Source organism: Trichomycterus rosablanca, chromosome 4, assembly GCF_030014385.1.
Source record: "Trichomycterus rosablanca isolate fTriRos1 chromosome 4, fTriRos1.hap1, whole genome shotgun sequence".
Classification (NCBI taxonomy): domain Eukaryota; kingdom Metazoa; phylum Chordata; class Actinopteri; order Siluriformes; family Trichomycteridae; genus Trichomycterus; species Trichomycterus rosablanca.
The window spans coordinates 24,741,211-24,763,484 of record NC_085991.1 but is presented as its reverse complement, the minus strand read 5'-3'; the positions used below and the strand labels follow the sequence as shown (position 1 = coordinate 24,763,484).

The 22,274-nt window shown below is 38.6% G+C and overlaps 1 protein-coding gene across 4 annotated transcripts in view; it reads left to right on the top strand.

The window, feature by feature from the left end:
* camk2d1 (calcium/calmodulin-dependent protein kinase (CaM kinase) II delta 1) overlaps nucleotides 1-22,274 on the top strand; it is a 112,428-nt gene that overhangs the window by 66,290 nt on the left and 23,864 nt on the right. For 2 of the 4 annotated variants that reach the window (XM_062994058.1, XM_062994059.1), the window contains exons 4-10: nucleotides 1,357-1,411; nucleotides 6,256-6,321; nucleotides 10,266-10,338; nucleotides 15,289-15,391; nucleotides 16,676-16,759; nucleotides 18,942-19,036; nucleotides 21,946-22,068. In XM_062994058.1, the coding sequence (XP_062850128.1) occupies nucleotides 1,357-1,411; nucleotides 6,256-6,321; nucleotides 10,266-10,338; nucleotides 15,289-15,391; nucleotides 16,676-16,759; nucleotides 18,942-19,036; nucleotides 21,946-22,068 (599 nt within the window). Of the gene's footprint in view, nucleotides 1-1,356; nucleotides 1,412-6,255; nucleotides 6,322-9,518; nucleotides 9,592-10,265; nucleotides 10,339-15,288; nucleotides 15,392-16,675; nucleotides 16,760-18,941; nucleotides 19,037-21,945; nucleotides 22,069-22,274 lie in introns of all 4 variants that reach the window. The other 2 variants (XM_062994057.1, XM_062994060.1) reach the window with 1 other exon arrangement.

The following is a 22,274-nucleotide window of genomic DNA, read 5'->3' as shown; positions in this document are numbered from 1 at the left end:
TACATTGTCCATTTTATAAGCTCCACTTATCATATAGAAGCACTTTGTAGTTCTACAATTACTGACTGTAGCCCATCTGTTTCTCTACATACTTTTTTTGTCTGTTTTCACCCTGGTTTTCAATGGTCAGGACTCTCCCAGGACCACTACAGAGCAGGTATTATTTAGGTGGTGGATCATTCTCAGCACTGCAGTGACACTGACATGGTGGTGGTGTGTTAGTGTGTGTTGTGCTGGTATGAGTGGATAAGACACAGCAGCACTGATGGAGTTTTTAAACACCTCACTGTCACTGCTGGACTGAGAATAGTCCACAACTAAAAATATCCAGCCAACAGCGCCCTGTGGGCAGCGTCCTGTGACCACTGATGAAGGTTTAGAAGATGACCAACTCAAACAGCAGCAATAGATGAGCGATCGTCTCTGACTTTACATCTACAAGGTGGACCAACTAGGTAGGAGTGTCTAATAGAGTGGACAGTAAGTGGACACAGTATTTGAAAACTCCAGTAGCGCTGCTGTGTCTGATCCACTCATACCAGCACAACACACACTAACACACCACCATGTCATTGTCACTGCAGTGCTGAGAATCATCCACCACCTAAATAATACCTACTCTGTGGTGGTCCTGACCATTGAAGAACAGGGTGAAAGCAGGCTAAAAAAGTATGCAGAGAAACAGATTGACTGCAGTCAGTAATTGTAGAACTTCAAAGTGCTTCTATATGGTAAATTGAGCTGATAAAATGGACAGTGTGTGTAGAAACAAGGAGGTGGTTTTAATGTTATGGCTGATCAGTGTATGTTTTTTCAAATGTATTTTTTATTGTTTGTTTTCTCACCACTTTATCCTGGTCAGGGTCACACTTGGGCTGGTTTCCCACAATCACTGGACACAATGCGCTAACGCACCCTGAACAGGATGCCAATCCATCACAGGACCTATTATGTCTGTATGTAGAAGCATTACCAGCCTATAACACAGCTGGGAATTCGTACCCTGCATTCCAGTGGTAGTGAGCTAGTGTGATTTACCCCTTCGCCACCTGAGTGCTCCATAAAATAATGATGCTTATATCAAATGTGACATGCTTTATCTGATGCATTGTCTGAAATATAGACATTTGTACCAGTGTGTTTCCATATTGTATTATGGGTGAAATATTGGTGGATTAAGAAGGGCAGGTAAAATCCGCCGTTCTTGTGTAGACATCTGTCTGTATTCATAACACTCGCACAGCTTCTATGCACGAACACGCACCAAGATTAAATGAACCGGAAAGTGGTTCTGTCTGTATCCTGTGTTGATTCTAATCAGTTTTCTCTCTCTATTTCTCTGTCTGCCCCTTACAGTGAGGCTTCATGACAGCATATCTGAAGAAGGATTCCACTACCTCGTTTTTGATTTGTAAGTAATTGGGTGCCTAAGCTCGTTGGTGTGGGTGTGGGGTCGTGTGTGTGTGCTCTTATGTCATGAACTGATAAAGATTAATACACTCTGCGCTAACATGCAACTCAGGGTCAGCTCCTCCCCTTACCAAATATAACCAAAAGCAAGGCTCTGGCAGTCTGCTAATAAGCACTGTTGATAGTCTGGCACAATAATTGGCTGTGTGAGTGTGCAAGTGTGTGTTTTGGATGGAGCGCTAACTAATCTGCAATCCACTGTCCTACTTTGTGCAGCTTAAACTTCTTTCTTTGTTTGTACTGATTAAACATTTGTCTGTGAGTCTCGGTTTAGGAATGAACAAATGTCAAATTAAATAGCTAGCCCAGTGGCAAGTGCTTGCCCAGTCAATGTTTAGATTAGTAACGTAATTAATTGATGTTATCTACCAGGTAAAGTGGTTTCACGGTAGATTCAGATTCCTTTCTAGCTATTCGGCCAATTATTATTATAATTCTTTGTGTTATTACTTCTGGACATGGTAAATTAACAGTGAAACCCATTCACATGTGAGAACATTTTCATTTAATAAAAAAAAAATCAACTACAAAAACATATCAGGCATTCTCACATATAGCTTTACCTTCCTATAATTCACAATCTTCTGATGTAGTTCACTTTGCTAACGCTGGAGCCAAAACAATAAATTATATAAAAATTAAATCAAATTCTCTCGACCGTTTCTTAATCAAGCTCTGTTTTCAGTGATCATGAAGTGGATGGGAGGCCAGAACACACATAAACCTACATATTTTAAACTGTATGTTTCTGTAAACTGAGCAAAAGAAAAGCAAAAAACCCATTTATTTCTTGGCCAACTTTGATTGTGCACCCCTAATTCCTTATCCAAAAACTGAGGCAACAAACATAATTAAACATAATCCCTTCCGAACGGTTTTTTGTTTTTAAACATTTCAATAATTTTCTTCTGCATTTGCTGACAAACCGGAGATCATCTGACCATCTTTGCTCATCAAAGACTCAGCCTTTCCTGCTTTTGTACCAAACCATGATTACAATCACCTGTTGACATCTCCTGTTTGGAATCATATCATTATTTAGTTTTTTCACCTCATCTACTAGCCCTAAATTGCACCCGTCCCAACTTTTTTTTGGAATGTGTTGCATGCCTAAAATGCAGGAATGGAGGTATATTAATAAATGAAATGAAGTTGAGCAGACAACATGAAATATTTTGAGTTCAAACTGTCTGCAATCAAATAAAAGTTAAAGTAAATTTAAGGAACACTACATTTTTATTGTATTTGCATTTTCTATACTGTCCCAACTTTTTCTGATTTGGGGTTAGATAGATAGAATGCCTTTATTTTTCATATATACATATACAGACGTACAGTACAATGAAATTCTTTCTTCACGTATCCCAGCTTGTTTGGAAGCTGGGGTCAGAGCACAGGTTCAGCCACTGTACGGCGCCCCTGGAGCGGAGAGGGTTAAGAGCATTGCTCAAGGGCCCACAAGTTGATAGCCCAAAGCTCTACCCACTAGGCTACCACTGTCCCTAAGTGTTGTTGTCCCTAAGGGTTGTTGTCACTAAGGGTTGTAGGTGTAGTGAGAGGAGAGGCATTTGGTGGTGTTTGTCTGTCAGAGATCTATAATCTAGTCATTTTTAAACTACACTACAGAGTACTTTAATTTTTGGGTGTGTATATTGAGGGTATTTTTATCTTGAAAGCTTATTCAGAAAAATTTAATAGAAATGTCTGTTTTATGACCCATACCCCAAGCAAAACTGAATTTCTGATGACATATCCATGAAGGAAATGGAAATGTTCACTAAAGCATTTCTAGAGACATGTTTTATCATTTAACAATTTATATACAACTTAAAAATTCAGTATTGATGCATTTCTGTAACCGTCATATTAGAAACACAATATGCAATCCTGAAGATAGTGAAAAAGAAGCCTAAGAAATATCCACCATATAGACTATAATGTCTAGAACTTGTTTCTCTAAACACACATGATGTAAATGGAAGGGGACTGTAGAAAAACCACATTGCTGCATGTCTCAACCTTGCAGAAAGACCTCATGCATGTTTTATACCATGTCTGTGACAATTTTAGTGGACATATTGAAAAATCACACCAAAACCTATTCTCCTGTGCAGTGTGATAGAGGGAGCATCACAGTTTTTGACTACAATTCTGCCTCATGATCAGTGCAACTTATAGTTAATGATAGAACTATATAATAATTTAGGGCTGGCACTGATCCCATACTTGGTATGCATTTTTGGCACAACATAGCACAGCCGGAGACTATCATTTTCAAATATTTTTTATTTTTTCCCTCAATTTTCTCCCCTAATCTAGTCCTGTCCAATTACCCTGATTGCGTCCTCTATACTGATTCGACCCTTCACCGCTGACTGAGGACGCCTCTCAACTGACATACGCCCCCTCTGGCATGTACAGTCAGTACAGACTGCATTTTCACCTGCACGAGTCGAGTTCATACACCGACGGGCACTGTGTACGGAGGGCCACACTCCCATCAGCATTATTCCTCAGCGCCATCAGTCAGCCAGCAGGAGCCGCAGTTGCACCAGTTATGAGGACCTATGATCTGACTTTTTACCCCTAACCCTATAAACAACAGCCAATCGTTGTTCATGCAGCCGCCCAACCCAGTCAGAAGGCAGAGCTGAGATTCGATATGATGTATTCGAAACCCCAACTCTGGTGTGCTAGCGTACTTTACCGCTGCGCCACCTGAGCGGCTACACTTAACATTCTTAAAGTGCCAGACAATATATGTGTAATTCGCATTACATGACAAGTGTCGTTTATTTCCACTCATCTTGTCCTGGCTTGGAGATCTCTCACATCCTCAATGATTAATCCATTAGTGTTATGAAATAAAACAAACTACACTGTTTCCCATTTTCCACTTCAAAATCCAGCAGAGTTTTTTAATAAGCGCACTTTGGTTTTTAATAATCTAAAAACGTGACAGAACTTTAACGAAAAAAACTCAACTCTACGTCACTTCTAATTGGTCCATCGCGTTTGATTGACATCCACATCTTCCAACTGTAGACACTTTTGTTAAACAAGCCAAAAATGCTGCTAAATGTTCTGTGTGTAAAAGTTAAAATAAAAACAGCAGTTTTGCAGAAGATGTTGTAGGTTCTGTATTTATTCCTTTAGAATATTTGTTTCACAGTGTGAGCATTGTTATTTAGATAGCTAGTTTAAGCATGGTGCATTGAGACATGTATTATTACTGCTTTGTTGTTTGAAAGGAGAAATTATGGTACTGGATTGGTATCGGCAGATACTCAATTTGCAGTATCGGTATCGGACATAAAAAAGTGGTATCAAGCCAGCCCTAAAATAATTTTGAAGGAAATTGAGACAATTTACAGGAAAATTTCAGATCATCATGTAAAATGAAATCAGAGAAATCAGAAATCAGAGAATGTTACCCAAATACACTATTCAGAATGGTCTAATATTTATGCTTGCATTTGTGCAAATCTAACCAGCAGCTATGAAAAATGCATTTGCTGCCAAATGATATTAAACCAGTGATTAATATTAATATATGCCTGCCTTTAGGCAGAATATTTGTTCATCATTTTGATTTAAATGAAGATCACATTTTCTGGGTAAATAGCGGCATTTGCCACATTTAAGCAAAAACATTTGGTTCAGCTTTAGCAGTTCTTAAATGTAATTATTATGTTGATCAATTTGTAATTTGGTTATGGTTGGTTGATCACTTGTACTTTTGTATCCCTGAAACATCTTCCATGTGTACTTAATAGTTTGGAATAAATATGTTCTCTCATGAATAGACTTGTATACGCTGATCAGCCATAACATTAAAACCACCTCCTTGTTTCTACACTCACTGTCCACTTACCATATGGGAGCACTTTGTAGCTCTACAATTACTGACTGTAGTCCATCTGTTTCTCTGCATGCTTTGTTAGCCCCCTTTCATGCTGTTTTTCAACGGTAAGGACTCTCCCAGGACCACTACAGAGCAGGTATTATTTGGGTGGTGGATCATTCTCAGCACTGCAGTGACACTGACATGGTGGTGGTGTGTTAGTGTGTGTTGTGCTGGTATGAGTGGATAAGACACTGCGACCCTGATGGAGTTTTTAAACACCTCACTGTCACTGCTGGACTGAGAATAGTCCACCAACCAAAAAAATTCAGCCAACAGCACCCCGTGGGCAGCGTCCTGCGACCACTGATTAAGGTTTAGAAGATGACCAACTCAAACAGCAGCAATAGATGAGCAATCGTCCCTGACTTTACATCTACAAGGTGGACCAACTAGGTAGGAGTGTCTAATAGAGTGGACACAGTATTTAAAAACTCCAGCAGCGCTGCTGTGTCTGATCCACTCATACCAGCACAACACACACTAACACACCACCACCATGTCATTGTCACTGCAGTGCTGAGAATGATCCACCACCCAAATAATACCTGCTCTGTGGTGGTCCTGGGAGAGTCCTGACCATTGAAAAACAGCATGAAAGGGAGCTAACAAAGTATCTAGAGAAACAGATGGACTGCAGTTAGAAATTAAAACTACAAAGTGCTTCTATATGGTAAGTGGAGCTGATAACATGGACGGTGTGTGTAGAAACAAGGAGGTGGTTTTAATGTTATGGCTGATCAGTGTATATTCTTTATTAAAATTGACAAGGTATTAATTGCTCCTGGGTCTATTCATTACAACAAAGATGAATCTTACTAATGGTATTTAAAGGCACTGGGACTATTATAAAGTTCACTTTTCATTCTGGTATGTTTCAGAGTTACAGGAGGGGAGCTGTTTGAGGATATTGTTGCCCGAGAGTACTACAGTGAAGCTGATGCCAGGTTAGTGCTTTTTCACCATGTTAATAAGTGGTTTATTTTTTTTAATTTATCTAAAATATTCAATAAGAACCAGGGTAATGATTAATGTGTATTATTGCTTTGCCACCAGATATGATTAAGTAGCTTTGTTTATATATACCAAATAAGTTGTTATTTGAACAAACTTCACCAAATTTTAGACATGAAATGACTACAATTATCCTAATGATTAAATTTAGGTGCTTCAGTTGTACTCATTGCTAACAGGTGTATAAAATCTGTTATATGGAATAAACTGTATGCTTTCAACTTTGCAGTTTCAAAAAATATATATATATTTCTCCAGTTCTAGCATGACTGCACCCATGTCGAGGTTCATAAAGACATGGCTTCAAAGTATTGCGATAGTGGAACTTTGTGGCCTTCACAGAACCTGATCTCATAAATACTCCTTTGACTAAATGGACACATTCACAGAGGCACTCAAATCTTATGGAAAATCTAGCCTGACTGATTATTGCAGTCAAGGTTTTGTGCAGGCAGGGCAGACTTTTCCACAAAAATTTACCAATTATTCATATATGAAACTTTGATCGCAGGAGTTGAAACTGAAAAAAAATGTCTTGCATGCTGTAGCAGTAGGATTTTCCTTTCCAATTTAAAAACAACCTCATGCTCAATACTTGAGCAGTTGTCATTAGTCGTTTACATATGTGGCATCCAAGATACAAGTCAACTCGGGGCAGAAATTTGACAAACAGAAACGAAAATGACCTCTGCCATTGCTTATGTTCATGATTTTAAGCACCTGCTAGCAATGAATAAGATTTAAATAGAGTTTTTACACTAATTGCCATTAATTACATTAAAGTATATTCATGCTTTTAAAAAGCATGAATATACTTTACAAAACGTGAGCAATGACTGTTGACAGTGGTGCTTGTTTTTTGTGCCTTATGCTTGCTTTATCTGTATGCTTTCTCATCTTATGCTGTAGCTGTAAGGTGTGGGTCCAAGTGTTGTCCTCTGTCGATTTGAAAATCCTGCTGATGTCTTTGTCTAATACTGAAAATACTCTCTGAAAATACTCTAGTTACACCTGCTATATGTTTATACACCGTTCAGCCATAACATTAAAACCACCTCCTTGTTTCTACACTCACTGTTCATTTTATCAGCTCCACTTACCAGATAGAAGCACTTTGTAGTTCTACAATTACTGTCTGTAGTCCATCTGTTTCTCTACATACTTTTTTAACCCCCTTTCATGCTGTTCTTCAGTGGTCAGGACCACCACTGAAGGAGTAGTTATTATTTTAGGTGGTGGATTATTCTTAGCACTGCAGTGACACTGACATGGTGGTGGTGTGTTGGTGTGTGTTGTGCTGGTATGAGTGGATCAGACACAGTAGCGCTACTGGAGTTTTTAAATACCGTGTCCACTCACTGTCCACTCTATTAGACAGTCCTACCTAGTTGGTCCACCTTGTAGATGTAAAGTCAGAGACGATCGATGATCAGTGGTCACAGGACGCTGCCCACAGGGCACTGTTGGCTGGACTATTTCCAGTCCAGCAGGGACAGTGAGGTGTTTAAAAACTCCATCAGCATTGCTGTGTCTTATCCACTCATACCAGTACAACACACACTAACACATCACCACCATGTCAGTGTCACTGCAGTGCTGAGAATGATCCACCACCCAAATAATACCTGCTCTGTGGTGGTCTTGACCATTGCAGAACAGGGTGAAAGCAGGCTAAAAAAAGTATAAAGAGAAACAGATGGACTACAGTCAGTAATTGTGGAGCTGATAAAATTAACATTTTTGGCATTTAGCAGATGCTTTTACCCAAAGCGACTTACAGTACTGTGACAGTATACAATCTAAGCAATTGAGGGTTAAGGGCCTTGCTCGAGGGCCCAACAGTGGCAACCTGGCAGTGGTGAGGCTTGAACTGGCAACCTTCTGATTACGGGACCAGTACCTTAATCACTAGGCTACAGCTGCCCTGATAAAATGGACAGTGAGTGTAGAAACAAGGAGGTAGTCATAATGTTATGCCTCATCAGTGTATGTTTTCTGTACAGTCAGTAGCCAGTACATAATTATTACATGCAACCTTATCTTGCCATTGAACTGTGGAAGCGTTTTTTTAATTCAAGGGTTAACGATGAAATTGAGTTTAATTAGAGTTCTAAAACAAAACATTATTTTGACATTTTATTGTAATATTAAATGATGTATAATGTCCACCTTATAAAATAAGGAGAATCCCAAACCAAAAATCCCCTTTTCATACTCTTACCATGGTGAGAAAACATTACTCATCATGATTTGTATGGGCCTTAATGCTGTAATGAGAAATCATATCAGTAAGTATTGTTTACCACATACTTACTTAAGGTCTATTTAGTATTTTCATCTTTTTTTAGTGTACCTTTTATTGTGAGTGTAATCTAATAAACTGTTAATGAGCTGTTGGTATGAATATAATTTACAGATTACAATTACGCTCACTCACTTTCTTAACTGCTTATCCAAGAGGGGGGAGGGGGGCTGGAGCCTATCCCAGCTTTTTAATCAGCGCAAGGCACACAGTAACACCCTGGACAGGGCGCCAGTCCATCGCAGGGCGGACACACATACAAACACTCATTCATCTATAGGGCAATTCAGTGTCTCCAATTAACCTGACTGCATGTTTTTGGACTGTGGGAGGAAACCGGCGCTCCCGGAGGAAACCCACCCAGACACAGGAGAACATGCAAACTCCACACAGAAAGGACCCGGACCGCCCCGCCTGGGGACCTTCTTGCTGTGAGGCGACAGTGCTACCCACTGAGCCACCGTGCTGCCCACAATTACATTTAAATAACCTTAAACAACCATGTGTACTACCAGCACAGCTAGTACACCGTTTAACGCTGTTCACATCAGAGCCATGCTATTGAAGAATAATTTTACAGTTACAGACCCTAAGATTTAACAGTGTCGTAGTATAAGCTGTTATAAATATACAACCAAATTGAATAAAAAATGTCATCAACCCTCAAGCAGTACTTGAGCTTATTTTAATGTAAAGAAAACCTTTACTGTGTGTACATGTTTTTCACGTGTTTGTGGGATTTGTGAGTGTCATTTGTTCAATTGTGCTGGCTAAACTCTACTTCTCTGTTTTTGCTTTCCTGCAATGTCTTTCTCTCCTCTCTCCCAGTCATTGCATACAGCAGATTCTAGAAAGTGTAAATCATTGTCATCTAAATGGCATTGTCCATCGAGACCTAAAGGTTAGTATGATGGGCAACTCTCTGAATGCTGGCTTGGTTTTACGGATTAACAATTAACAAGCAGTTGGCACTGTGGATGCTGTGTTCCCAGTGCCACTGCACCTTACGTTAACAATCTCCGATCTGCATCAGGAGTAGGAAGGGTGGCACAAAGTTATTTGATAGCTGGTTAAAGTGCATGTAGCATCGAAAAGACATGCTCTAACCTGGGGCTGTGAGGTTTGACTTAATGTAGACTGGTGAAGTAGTTTCCTTTTAGCAATGTTGGAATAGAAAACCATGTTTCCCCATTGAATCAAACCCGCAGCCACCACTACTGCAAACACCACTTCTGCTTGATGTCTGGGGAAGCGAGAGGTGACACATACTGATAATGTCAGTTACTAGTAAACCATCAAGTAGTGATCATACTGTGTACACAACATTGTCAAAATAAAACCATTTGCTTTATATTCAGACAGGCTTTTGTCTAAAATTGAATGTTTTATGAAATATTAGGGTAATATTTGGATCTTTAAAAGCTTGGGAACAATAAACCAAGTTTCCAACCAGATCTGGTGGTCAGATTTGGTCATACTGAATTCCAAGACTTCCCAGCTTCCCTGGTCTCAATGCTAGTGCAGAGTGTGTGTGTGCTCGTGACTAACCCAAACCCCACTGGTGTTTGCATGCAGTCATTGCATTCAGCAGATCCTTGAGGCCGTTCTCCACTGCCACCAGATGGGAGTGGTCCATCGCGACCTGAAGGTGAGTAGAGACGCTGGGGGTCTCAAACACAACATTTTTATCTTCGAGTTCATCTTTAATCTTCTACTACCTGTGCCCCCCATGAACTAAAGTAGCATTTCTTTCACATAGCTCTTCAGCAATTTGTATGATCATTTAAAAATTGGATTGGTATCTGCCAAGCATGGCAGAATACTAAGAATTATCAAGTTAATCAGCATGTGTATTGATGCCCAAAGGTGATCAGCTGCAATAATGTATAATGTTCAAACTGTTTTATGTGCACATGTAAAATTCATGTTAGTTATTGATCCAGTTTTGATAAAACCTCTTTATTTAAATTACTCAGCTTTTTTATTGTTGGCCTCAGGTAAAAGCACGACTTGTGTCCAGTTGTTCACTGAAAATGTTGATTGCAGAATTGAAAGTGGCTATAACGCTATTTAGTACAATTAAAGTATGTTGTATCTCGTATGACCTAAAGTAAGCTTTAGATATTAAATGTTGGAAATGCTTTACGCTAAGAGATTAAGCTAAGGTATTGTGCAAGGTAATGTTATCTTAGCTAAAGTTACAATGTATTCCATCCCCCAAAACACCAGCATCAAGCCTCTGTGTCCTCACTGTTAATTTGCTAATCAAATGAGCCAGGTGCAGCTCTGAGTGTAATCCTCTCTCTGCATTTAAAGCTCAGATTCTGCTGGCCGATCAACCGTTGCTACTGTGTTACCATGGCAAACCCGGGGGTGTGGGGTTGGTTGGGGATGGAGTCTGTGGAAATAAGACAGCCAATCAAAAGAATATATTGTTTAGAATAGGATAACAAGACCTTGTTTGTGTATTAGTGTGACTTCTTGCTTATGTCTTGCAGGTGTAAATTCAGTATCGTATAAATAAGTCAGTCAGTTTGCCAAACAATTCAGATTATTTAGTCTGCTTTGGCCTGTCTGAAAGCATAACATGAAAAATATAGTATACATGTTAATACTAAGTTATAATGCATGCTTTCTTTCTCTTTTGCCTTGTGCCTTTAATCTACCATAAGAGGTGGATCCTCCAAAATAGATTTTTAGAGATCTTTGTCTTTTGTCTCATACTTTTTGGTCCTTACACGGACTATGTAATCACTGCTTTTATTAAATTAAACTCTGCTCAGCTTTCCAAAGCAAAAGATGTTAACCAGAGATGTAGATGTAGAGCTATTCTTGTGAGTAAAATAGATTACTGAAGGTGTATAATTTCTCCTAGCTGTTATACAAGTTGGCAGACATTAATATTTTTGTGCTACTATATATTGCATTCATTATTTTGTTTGGTAGTAGCATTTCCAGTGGGGTGTGGTATTTTTGCAGCATTTATTGGAAATGAGGAATGTTGGTTACAGTTTGTAGTAGGAAATGGTTTCTGGCTTGCACAGGCATGTTGCTCCAAAAATTTAAAGAATGAGTGCAAGAAGGGCTGATAATCACCTTGGTTTGCTCAGGATGGGTTTCCCTGTTTTTCTGTAACAGGGGGACATGATTTATAAATAACACAAAATTCAATATATCAGTTCATACTTAATTTTTTATATGAAATTTGAAACATATTAAACTCTAAGGTTGTAAATGTTTTATTTTTCTCATTGTTCTACAATAGAAATTGCTTGAATGTACATTTATGATTCATTACTGGTATGTTTGTGGATGGGGAGATAATGTTTTAACATTACTAGAAAAGTAGTGTTTCAAACCAGTATATAACATAATGCCATAATGGTGTGTTAGTCATTTATGTAGTTGGTTTTGGGCAAAGCTAAAATCATATGCTACTAGAAATGTTATACACTATTGTAACTTTTTTACATCCTATAATCAACAGAACTTTAAGGCTTTAGGTTTTAGAGTATTTAAATATGCAAATGCAATGGCTGGATTGATTTTATGTTAATGCAGCAAGTATTAACATTGATTGCACTTCCAGTAGCTTGTTAGCACCTTAATAGCACTAGATTCTCTACGTGTCATAGAGAGAGACTGCTTAACAAACTACACTGTGATAAAATCAAGTAAACTGGTGTCTGAACTTTCACTGGTACATGATTTACATGTTACACTGCTACCTGTGGTTTAAGAGCCATTAATCTGTTAAGTTCCCTAACTAATTTTGTAATATTTGTTCATAATTATACATCATATTTACAGACAATTGGGGGTAATTATGAGAGAATTCTGTATATGAACATGTGTACAATCTATGAATGAGTGCTGTATATGTAGTGTATACTGTACAGTGTTTTGTAAATTACTTATCTTTGCCATTTTATAGTCACTTATGTTAATAAATTGCAGCTGCCATTTTGCAGTACAGTATGACGCATACAAATTCAGAACCTCCAAATTTGTGCCTATAATAAAGTGGTATTATCTGTTTCCAATTGTTTTAAGGGTACTTATGTAACTTACTTATGTAGAATGTCTGTCATATATACATATACAGATGTACAGTACAATTAAATTCTTTCTTTGCATATTCCAGTAGTTTGGAAGATAACTTATGTTTCCTTTTCTTTCAAGTTTAATGTAGAAAACACATTCTGTATATATTCTTTCTAATAACCATCAAATTAATAAGGATTAAGATGATTAAGACCCTAATTTTGTTTCTTTATTTTATATGCATCACTAAATTATCTAATAATACAGGGTCTAATTACATTAGCTAATTACTGTATGTTATTAAAGGATAATGTAAGGACACAAAACAATTATTCTGATTTAATCATCTTTAACACAATACAGTGGGGCCAAAAAGTATTTAGTCAGCCACTGATTGTGCAGGTTCTCCTACTTAGAAAGATGAGAGAGGTCTGTAATTTTCATCATAGGTACACTTCAACTATGAGAGACAAAATGAGAAAAAAAAATCCAGGAAATCACATTGTAGGATTTTTAAAGAATTTATTTGTAAATTATGGTGGCAAATAAGTATTTGGTCAATAACAAAAGTTCAACTCAATACTTCGTAACATAACCTTTGTTGGCAATGACAGAGGTCAAACGTTTCCTGTAAGTCTTCACCAGGTTTGCACACACTGTAGCTGGTATTTTGGCCCATTCCTCCATGCAGATCTCCTCTACAGCAGTGATGTTTTGGGGCTGTCGCTGGGCAACACGGACTCCACAAATTTTCTATGGGGTTGAGGTCTGGAGACTGGCTAGGCCACTCCAGGACCTTGAAAAGCTTTTTACGGAGCCACTCCTTTGTTGCCCGAGCGGTGTGTTTGGGATCATTGTCATGCTGGAAGACCCAGCCACGTTCCATCTTCAATGCTCTCACTGATGGCAGGAGGTTTTGGCTTAAAATCTCACGATACATGGCTCCGTTTATTCTTCCCTTAACACGGATCAGTCGTCCTGTCCCCTTTGCAGAAAAACAGCCCCAAAGCATGATGTTTCCACCCCCATGCTTCACAGTAGATATGGTGTGCAACTCAGCATTCTTCTTCCTCCAAACAAGACGAGTTGAGTTTTTACCAAAAAGTTCCATTTTGGTCTCATCTGATCACATGATATTCTCCCAATCCTCTTCTGGATCATCCATATGCTCTCTGGCAAACTTCAGACGGGCCTGGACATGTACTGGCTTAAGCAGGGGGACACACCTGGCACTGCAGGATTTGAGTCCCTCTCGGCGTAGTGTGTTACTGATGGTAGCCTTTGTACTTTGGTCCCAGCTCTCTGCAGGTCATTCATCAGGTCCCTCCATGTAGTTCTGGGATTTTTGCTCACCGTTCTCATGATCATTTTGACCCCACGGGATGAGATCTTGACCCCAAGGGAGATTATCAATGGTCTTGTATGTCTGCCATTTTCTTACAATTGTTCCCACAGTTGATTTATTCACACCAACCTGCTTGCCTATTGTAGATTCACTCTTCCCAGCCTGGTGCAGGGCTACAATTTTCTTCCTGGTGTCCTTCGACAGCTCTTTGGTCTTGGCCATGGTTGAGTTTGGAGTCTGACTGTTTGAGGCTGTGGACAGGTGTCTTTTATACAGATAACGAGGTCAAACAGGTGCCATTAATACAGGTAACGAGTGGAGGACAGAAGAGCTTCTTAAAGAAGAAGTTACAGGTCTGTGAGAGCCAGAAATCTTGCTTGTTTGTGGGTGACCAAATACTTATTTTCCACCATAATTTACAAATAAATTCTTTAAAAATCCTACAATGTGATTTCCTGGATTTTTTTTTCTTATTTTGTCTCTCATAGTTGAAGTGTACCTATGATGAAAATTACAGACCTCTCTCATCTTTCTAAGTAGGAGAACCTCCACAATCAGTATATAAAATACTTTTTGACCCCACTGTATACGAGACTTCACTTTTACTATGGTTTGTTTTGTTGAAACATGTCATTAGTCTTTATTACCCTACAGTTTTCTCTACACAATGGTAATGGTAATGGAAGTGCAGGTATTACATCTTAATCTGAACATTCCAAATAAAGCTCCAATAAGTTACTTATGTTGCCAAATTACTTTTGTTTTCACAATTGAACACTGATTGGCTGTATGCCTATGCCCAATATCTGATCCCTATAATAATGTATTTCCAAAAGATGCTATAAGCCTCAATTGAAATAAAGAAATTTTGTAAAAATTCAGTTTCTACATTGGCTATTGTGTGGTTCATACTTATTAAGCTTTATTTGGAGTAAATGTAAGTAACTCAGTGGACAAACCTAACTGAGCATGACCTGGTTCATTGAAGATCTACAGAAGCAAATATGTAAAACAATGGGACTATAATTGAATTTCACCTTTAAAGCATTATTTTAAATATTTAAAATACCTCTAATATTTTGAACAGTGTTAAGCTTATGTTGCTTTAAGATATCTGTGACCATGGTCCTGTTCTGTAAGAAAACATCCCATTAAGATTCCAGATCGATATCTAAACTTAATTTTCATTCTTTGCTTCTGCATTTAAAGCCAGAAAATCTGCTTTTGGCCAGTAAACTCAAGGGAGCTGCCGTGAAACTGGCTGATTTTGGCTTGGCAATCGAGGTGCAGGGAGACCAGCAAGCATGGTTCGGTGGGTATTTATTAAAGTGAACAGTCAATTCCCCACAGGCAGTCATTGTGTTCATTTCACAGCTGAGGTACTCTTACCTGAATTGACTGAAATTTCTATTCAGGGAAAATAAAAGTAAATCACACCTGCAAACCTTCCATTTGGATTGCTCTTTCATTTGAAATGTTACTAAGAAAATAAAGGGAAGGCATGTGAAGCCTATAGTCTCAATGGATCTACCAGAATCCCTTGTGTTAATTTGTTTACTGAAAATACCACACTTTAGCATTGACATCCTTCTGTAATGGTCCCTTGAATTTTATAATTGGGCACAGTGGGAACAATAATGTTCATTAGGTTTAACACAAATTTGTTTCCTGATTCATATTGTTTTACATACATTTGAATACATGTTCTTAAGAATTCAGATTCTTTATATCATATTAAATATAAAGAATACATGTATAATATAAGAATAATGTATACTAAATACATTTTACCACTGAAAAGTCATTGTCATGTAAAAATTCTCATTTCTAAATGCATAAATGGTCAGTTTATACATGGGGGGATTTAATGAAAAATCCTAATTTTTTTTTGTAGTTGATCATTAGTATAAAAACAGCCAGGACACACGCTGGAACCAGAGCTGGGATCTCGAATACATCGTATCGAATCTCAGCTCTGCGTACCATCTAAGGCTGAGCGGCGACATGAACAACGATTGGCCTGTTGTTCAGATATGGGTGGGACTAAGGCTGGGGTCTCTCTCCCATGACTGGTGCAATTACGACCTCTCCTGGCTGATTGATGGCGCCTGCACAGAGATGAGAAAAGAGTGCGGTCAGGGTGTGTCCTCTCCGTACACAACTCTGGGCAGCTCTGCACTCGTCAAAGTGCAGGTGATAAAATTCATACGGCATGCTGCCCACGTGTCGGAGAGGGTGTGGGTTAGCTTCGTTCTCCTCAATCAAAGCAGGGATCGGCATTGGTGGAGAGGAAGCATGATGCAATCAGGCAATTGGATGCATTAAAAAGGGAGAAAAAGGGGAGAAAATGCATAAAGAAAATATATAAACCAGCCAAATGTTTCATTAATTAAAAAAAATGAGCAAAACAAAAATTTGACATTTATTTAACTTGATAGCGGTTTGGCGGTTTTATATGCTTGTGTTCTTGTAGTCTTTGGGAATAATTATTTTTATGGTTACTTGTGGTATTTCTTTATGGCTTTAACTGGTTAAAACAAAGCAAAGTAATTAGCAAAGCACTGTGGAATAATTTGGATTTGTGTCCGTTTCAAAGGTTTTGCTGGCACTCCTGGTTACTTGTCTCCAGAGGTGCTACGAAAGGAACCCTATGGGAAACCAGTAGACATGTGGGCCTGTGGTATGTATTTTACATTAAGTTTTATTATTATAATTAATAATAATTATTATAATAATCATTTTTATGTATTATTAAGCTTTCCAGTGTTTTCAGTGTTGAGTTTAATTGTAATATGTAAATATAAACACATTTATAATTTGATGGCTTGGGGCTGAGGCATGTTTAGCATCGTTAAATCACCTTTTTACACTTTTATCACCTAATTACACTTTTAATTATTTTCAAACTGAGAATACAAATTGTTGCAGGTATGCAATTGATTTTTTGCCTGTTTTTGCTTGATACGAGACTTCAGCTGCTTAACAGTCCCTGTATGCTGTTGTCTGATTCTCCTCAACAGCATTATCCATACATTTTTAATAACAGACAGCTGACTGCAGAGGTCTTCAGGCAGCCCAGTCAAATACACATATGCGTGCGCACACACAATGTCAATGAAGTCACATGGTTGTAGTGCATGCAGAATGAGGCCTGGCATTGTCATGCTGAAATAACCATGCACTTGGTGGGAAAAGATGCTGCCTTGATTGCTGCATATGTTTTTCTAAAATTCCAATATACACTTCTACGTAAATGCTACCTTCACACACATACCTTCACACATACACTGATCAGCCATAACATTAAAACCACCTCCTTGTTTCTACACTCACTGTCCATGTTATTAGCTCCACTTACAATATAGAAGCACTTTGTAGTTCTTCTTTTTAGCCTGCTTTCACCCTGTTCTTTAATGGTCAGGACCACCACAGGACCACCACAGAGCAGGTATTATTTAGGTGGTAGATCATTCTCAGCACTGCAGTGACACTGACATGGTGGTGGTGTGTTAGTGTGTGTTTTGCTGGTATGAATGGATCAGACACAGCAGTGCTGCTGGAGTTTTTAAATACCGTGTCCACTCACTGTCCACTCTATTAGACACTCCTACCTAGTTAGTCCACCTTGTAGATGTAAAGTCAGAGACGATCGCTCATCTATTGCTGCAGTTTGAGTTGGTCATCTTCTAGACCTTCATCTGTGGTCACAGGACGCTGCCCACGGGGTGCTGTTGGCTGGATATATTTTTGGTTGGTGGACTATTCTCAGTCCAGCAGTGACAGTGTAATGTTATGGCTTATCGGTGTATGTCATAGACAACATGACCCCCATACCACAAAATATTTTGGCTATTCCACCTTTACTGATAACAGTCTATGGTCCTTGATGTCCATTTTTCCCTAAAACAAACTGAAACCTTTTTCTTTTTTTCTGATCACAACACAGTGATTTATTCACAATACTATGTAATGTAGATGATGATCTTTTTGAACTAATTGAAAATTCTCTCATAAAACTTGGATATGAGCTTCATATGAAAGTCTTGGTAATTTAAGTATTATAAGTGTTTATAATCTTTTTTTATTTCTCTGTTTCTTTGAAGAGAGAGATTTTCATATGAAGCTCATTGTGTTATCCCTGAGATGTGTCAGGAACCAGTAAGAATAACTGTTTAGTCTAGATGTGTTACCCCCAGTGGACTCATTCTCTTGGGTGCATGTGCTGTATTATATTTAGTTTTATGTAGAACAGGAAAGATGTGAATTGTGGAACTAAAGCAGTAACACTTTTGATATGATGGTCTACTTTACAAAACATGCAAACACTGCTTTTAAAATAGAATTTTCACTAAAATTGAAGAATATCACCAAAAGTCAATTATATGCTATGGAATAACTGTCTTTGGGCACCACATAAATATAAAAAAGGGTAATGCCCAAAAATTGTCCTATTAGAACAAAATGAACAAGAAAAACAATAAACAACACAAAGAATTGGGTAGTTATCTGTAAAGCAGTTGTTGTTTGATTCATAAAACATTCATTTGGCTAAGTCATTGTGTCTGAATAATATGAAAACCAGTATCATTTTCAGTGCACTTGCTTTATACTGATGAGCTATGAGGTGATACCACCAGCTTTTCCTTCCACACAGTCAGTTGTGTCTCTAGTACGCCCAGCCAGGCTGATGGGCTTGCGTGATGAACTGCTTTGCCAGCCAAGCACTATTTTCAGAACAGCAAGTAATACAATTATAGCAAAATTTTGACCACCCTGTTGATAGAACAATTAGATATCAATAGCAGTTTGTGCTTTTTGCGTAGTTTTGTGGTTCCTCAGTAACCTCTCTGTCTTGCTAACAGGAGTGATTCTCTACATCCTGCTGGTGGGTTACCCTCCTTTCTGGGATGAAGACCAACACAGACTCTATCAGCAGATCAAGGCTGGTGCCTATGATGTAGGTTTTTATATACAATGTATTCATAAACACCAACAGACAGAGTTCAATACCCCAACAAACAATGGAAACTAATCATTGACACAAGATGCCATATAGGACACAATAAACTCACTCATAACTACCTGATAAAAGGAGACCAGGCCCCCACTTGCCCTCTCTGTGGAGCAAGAACCTCAGTTAAACACATTCTCTACGCTTGCCAAAAGACAGATAACACCAGAACAAAATTGTACAATACAAACAACTACAAAAAAATCTTCACATCAGCACCCCCCCCACCCCCCACCACCACCAAAAAAAACCACTTAAATTTTTAGAAGCAATAGGACTTAAAAATGACATATAAGAGATTAGAAAATCAGTTAATCTCTACACCCTCACAGTTACTCAAACACCACCATAATCCATATAAAGTCTTTTCATGAATTCCTATAAAGCAACATATCGACCCCTACTTTGACCTTTTAAATAAAGGGCCTTCCAGGAATTGTTGTCTGACAGTTGAAAGCAATTTATGAAATATAATTAATGTCATACATTGTTAGCTAAAACTGGGTTAAAACACATTAACAGACTTATGCACATATAGTGTACAGCTATAGTAAGGGACACTAACTTTGTGCTCAGCTCAGTTCTGTGATGTGAGAGAGGTTTTCTTTAGTAGCCCCTGTATTGCCCTATTATCTGTCAATCTTGCGGTGCTGTGAAAGGCTCTGGTGCTCAGTAATGTGTCCATAGTTTTAAATGATCCTGTCTGTTATGTAATGTTCCTTTTATTCAGTCATGATAATAGTCATAGCAACTGACATGGTGATAAGAATCAAACAAACGCTACAATTGCACATTGCTCCGGATTTCTCTTTCTACCTGTTTTGGTTTATTTATATACATCAACATTAACATCAACATCCACAGACTTTAAATGCCAGTCATCCTTCCCTTTAGACAAATTTGATTAGATTGTGAGAGATGAGCCATGTCTTTTTTGCAGTCTTGGGTTTTTCTAAGCACTATTAGACACACATGGCTTTAAATTGATTTTTTTTAATGCATTTCCTTCCTTTTTCTCCCGATTTTTAGCTCGTTAAATTTTTACCCGATTGCATTATGCTTCCTCTCTACTGGTGCTGACCCCCGCCTCTAATTGAGGAGAGCGAACTGACACATGCCCCCTCCAACACGTGAGCAGTACCTGACTGCATTTTTTCACCTAAACAAGTCGAGTTCTCATGCCAATCAGCCTTGTGCACGGAGAGCCATACCCTGATCAGCATTATTCCTCTACTCTGTGCAGACGCCATCAGTCAGCCAGCAGAGGTAGTAATTGCAACAGCCAAACGTTGTTCATATAGCCGCCCAACCCAGCCGGATGGCAGAGCTGAGATTCTATACGATGTATTTGAAATCCCAGCTCTGGTGTGCTAGCGTATTTTACCGCAATGGATTGTTTTAACAAACTCATCCACTCTTTTGTTTTCCTGTGACTTTTTTCTGAAAATGATACTCAATACTGAAGTAAACCACTTTCATATTAGAACAAACCTTTAAATATCTACCTGTATTCTGCTGATTGTTAAGAGCTTAACTATGAGGAAGTCCTCAATCATCTATAAATTGTTCTATTGTGAAGTAGGGATCTTGCTGCTTGAGACTAAAAGTCTAACAACATTCACAATAATTAACAGATGATCTTGTGTGACTCACAATTTTTTTTTGGATTTTATGTGTAAGAATATGTTTAAATATATATATGAACTTTAAATTACCATTTAACAAATAAAGGACAAATTAAATGCATTTGTTGCCAAAAAAAGGTGGTCAGTGATGAGTCGAGGTTTAGCTACTGTGTGGATCATAACCGATAGGCACAATTAAAACCAGGTATTTATTATTTAGAGTTCTGTCATTACAGATGGTTACTTTTAGAACTGATGCTATGTTTGCATTATAACGTCTCATTTAAAAAGCATTTTATGCTTTTATGTATTAATGTGGAGCGACATGGTGGCCTAGCACTGTCGCCCCCCAGCAAGAAGGTCCTGGGTTCAATTCCTGGGTTCTTTCTTTGTGGAGTTTGCATGCTCTCCCCGTGTCTGCATGGGTTTCCTCTGGGAGCTCCGGTTTCCTCTCCGGTGAATTGGAGATACAAAATTGTCCATGACTGTGTTTGGCATTAAACTGATGAATCTTGTGTAACGAGTAACTAGCTGTTCTGCCATAAATGTAACCAAAGTGTAAAACATGACATTACCATCCGGCTGGGCTGGGCAGCTATATGAGCAATGTTTGGCTGTTGTACATACAGGGTGGGAAGCCGGATAGGGACCTCATAAATAATGTAATTACGACCTCTGCTGGCTGATTGATGGCGTCTGCACAGAGAGAGGAATAATGCTGATCGGGGTGTGGATCTCCATGCACAAGGCTAATCGGCATGTGAACTCGCCTCGTGCAGGTGAAAAGATGCAGTCGGCTACTGCTCACGTGTCGGAGGGGGCGTGTGTCAGTTCACTCTCCTCAGTCGGGGCGGGGGTCAGCACCAGTAGAGAGGAAGCATAAGGCAATTGGGTAAACATTGGACACGCTAAAGAGAAGGGAGAAAAGGGGAGAAAATGCATTTAAAAAAAGGCATTAAAAATCCTAACAGAAAATAATAAATAAAATAAATGTTTTAATATGGAGTTGGTCCCAGTTTTGCCGGTTATAACAGTCTCCACTCTTCTGAGAAGACTTTGCAGTAAATTTTTAACATAACTGTAGTTATGACCTTTTATTTAGCCAAAAAACTTGAGTGGGGTCACTAATTCTGGCTGGTTATGACCCTCAGTATGGATTTATGGTATGGTATTTCCCATATGAGCTAAGTTGTGCATTATTGACATGCTTTTTGTGTATTTTGTATGCAGTTTCCTTCTCCTGAGTGGGACACCGTGACCCCAGAGGCCAAAGATCTGATCAATAAGATGCTGACCATTAACCCTGCCAAACGCATCACTGCTGCCGAGGCTCTTAAACACCCCTGGATCTGCGTATGGATTACTTAAACACTATTACACACATACACATAGTCTTCCTTTTATTATAGTGCTTCATTTTAATCCTCAAACCCAGTTTGAGGTTGTAGCTCATCAGCTCTGATTAATAGAGCCTCTAATTAGCTCATGCTCTGACTTTCTTCTGATTATTTAATTGGTGTGTTATTGAAGGTATTATGTAGGCTTAGTTCATGTTTTTT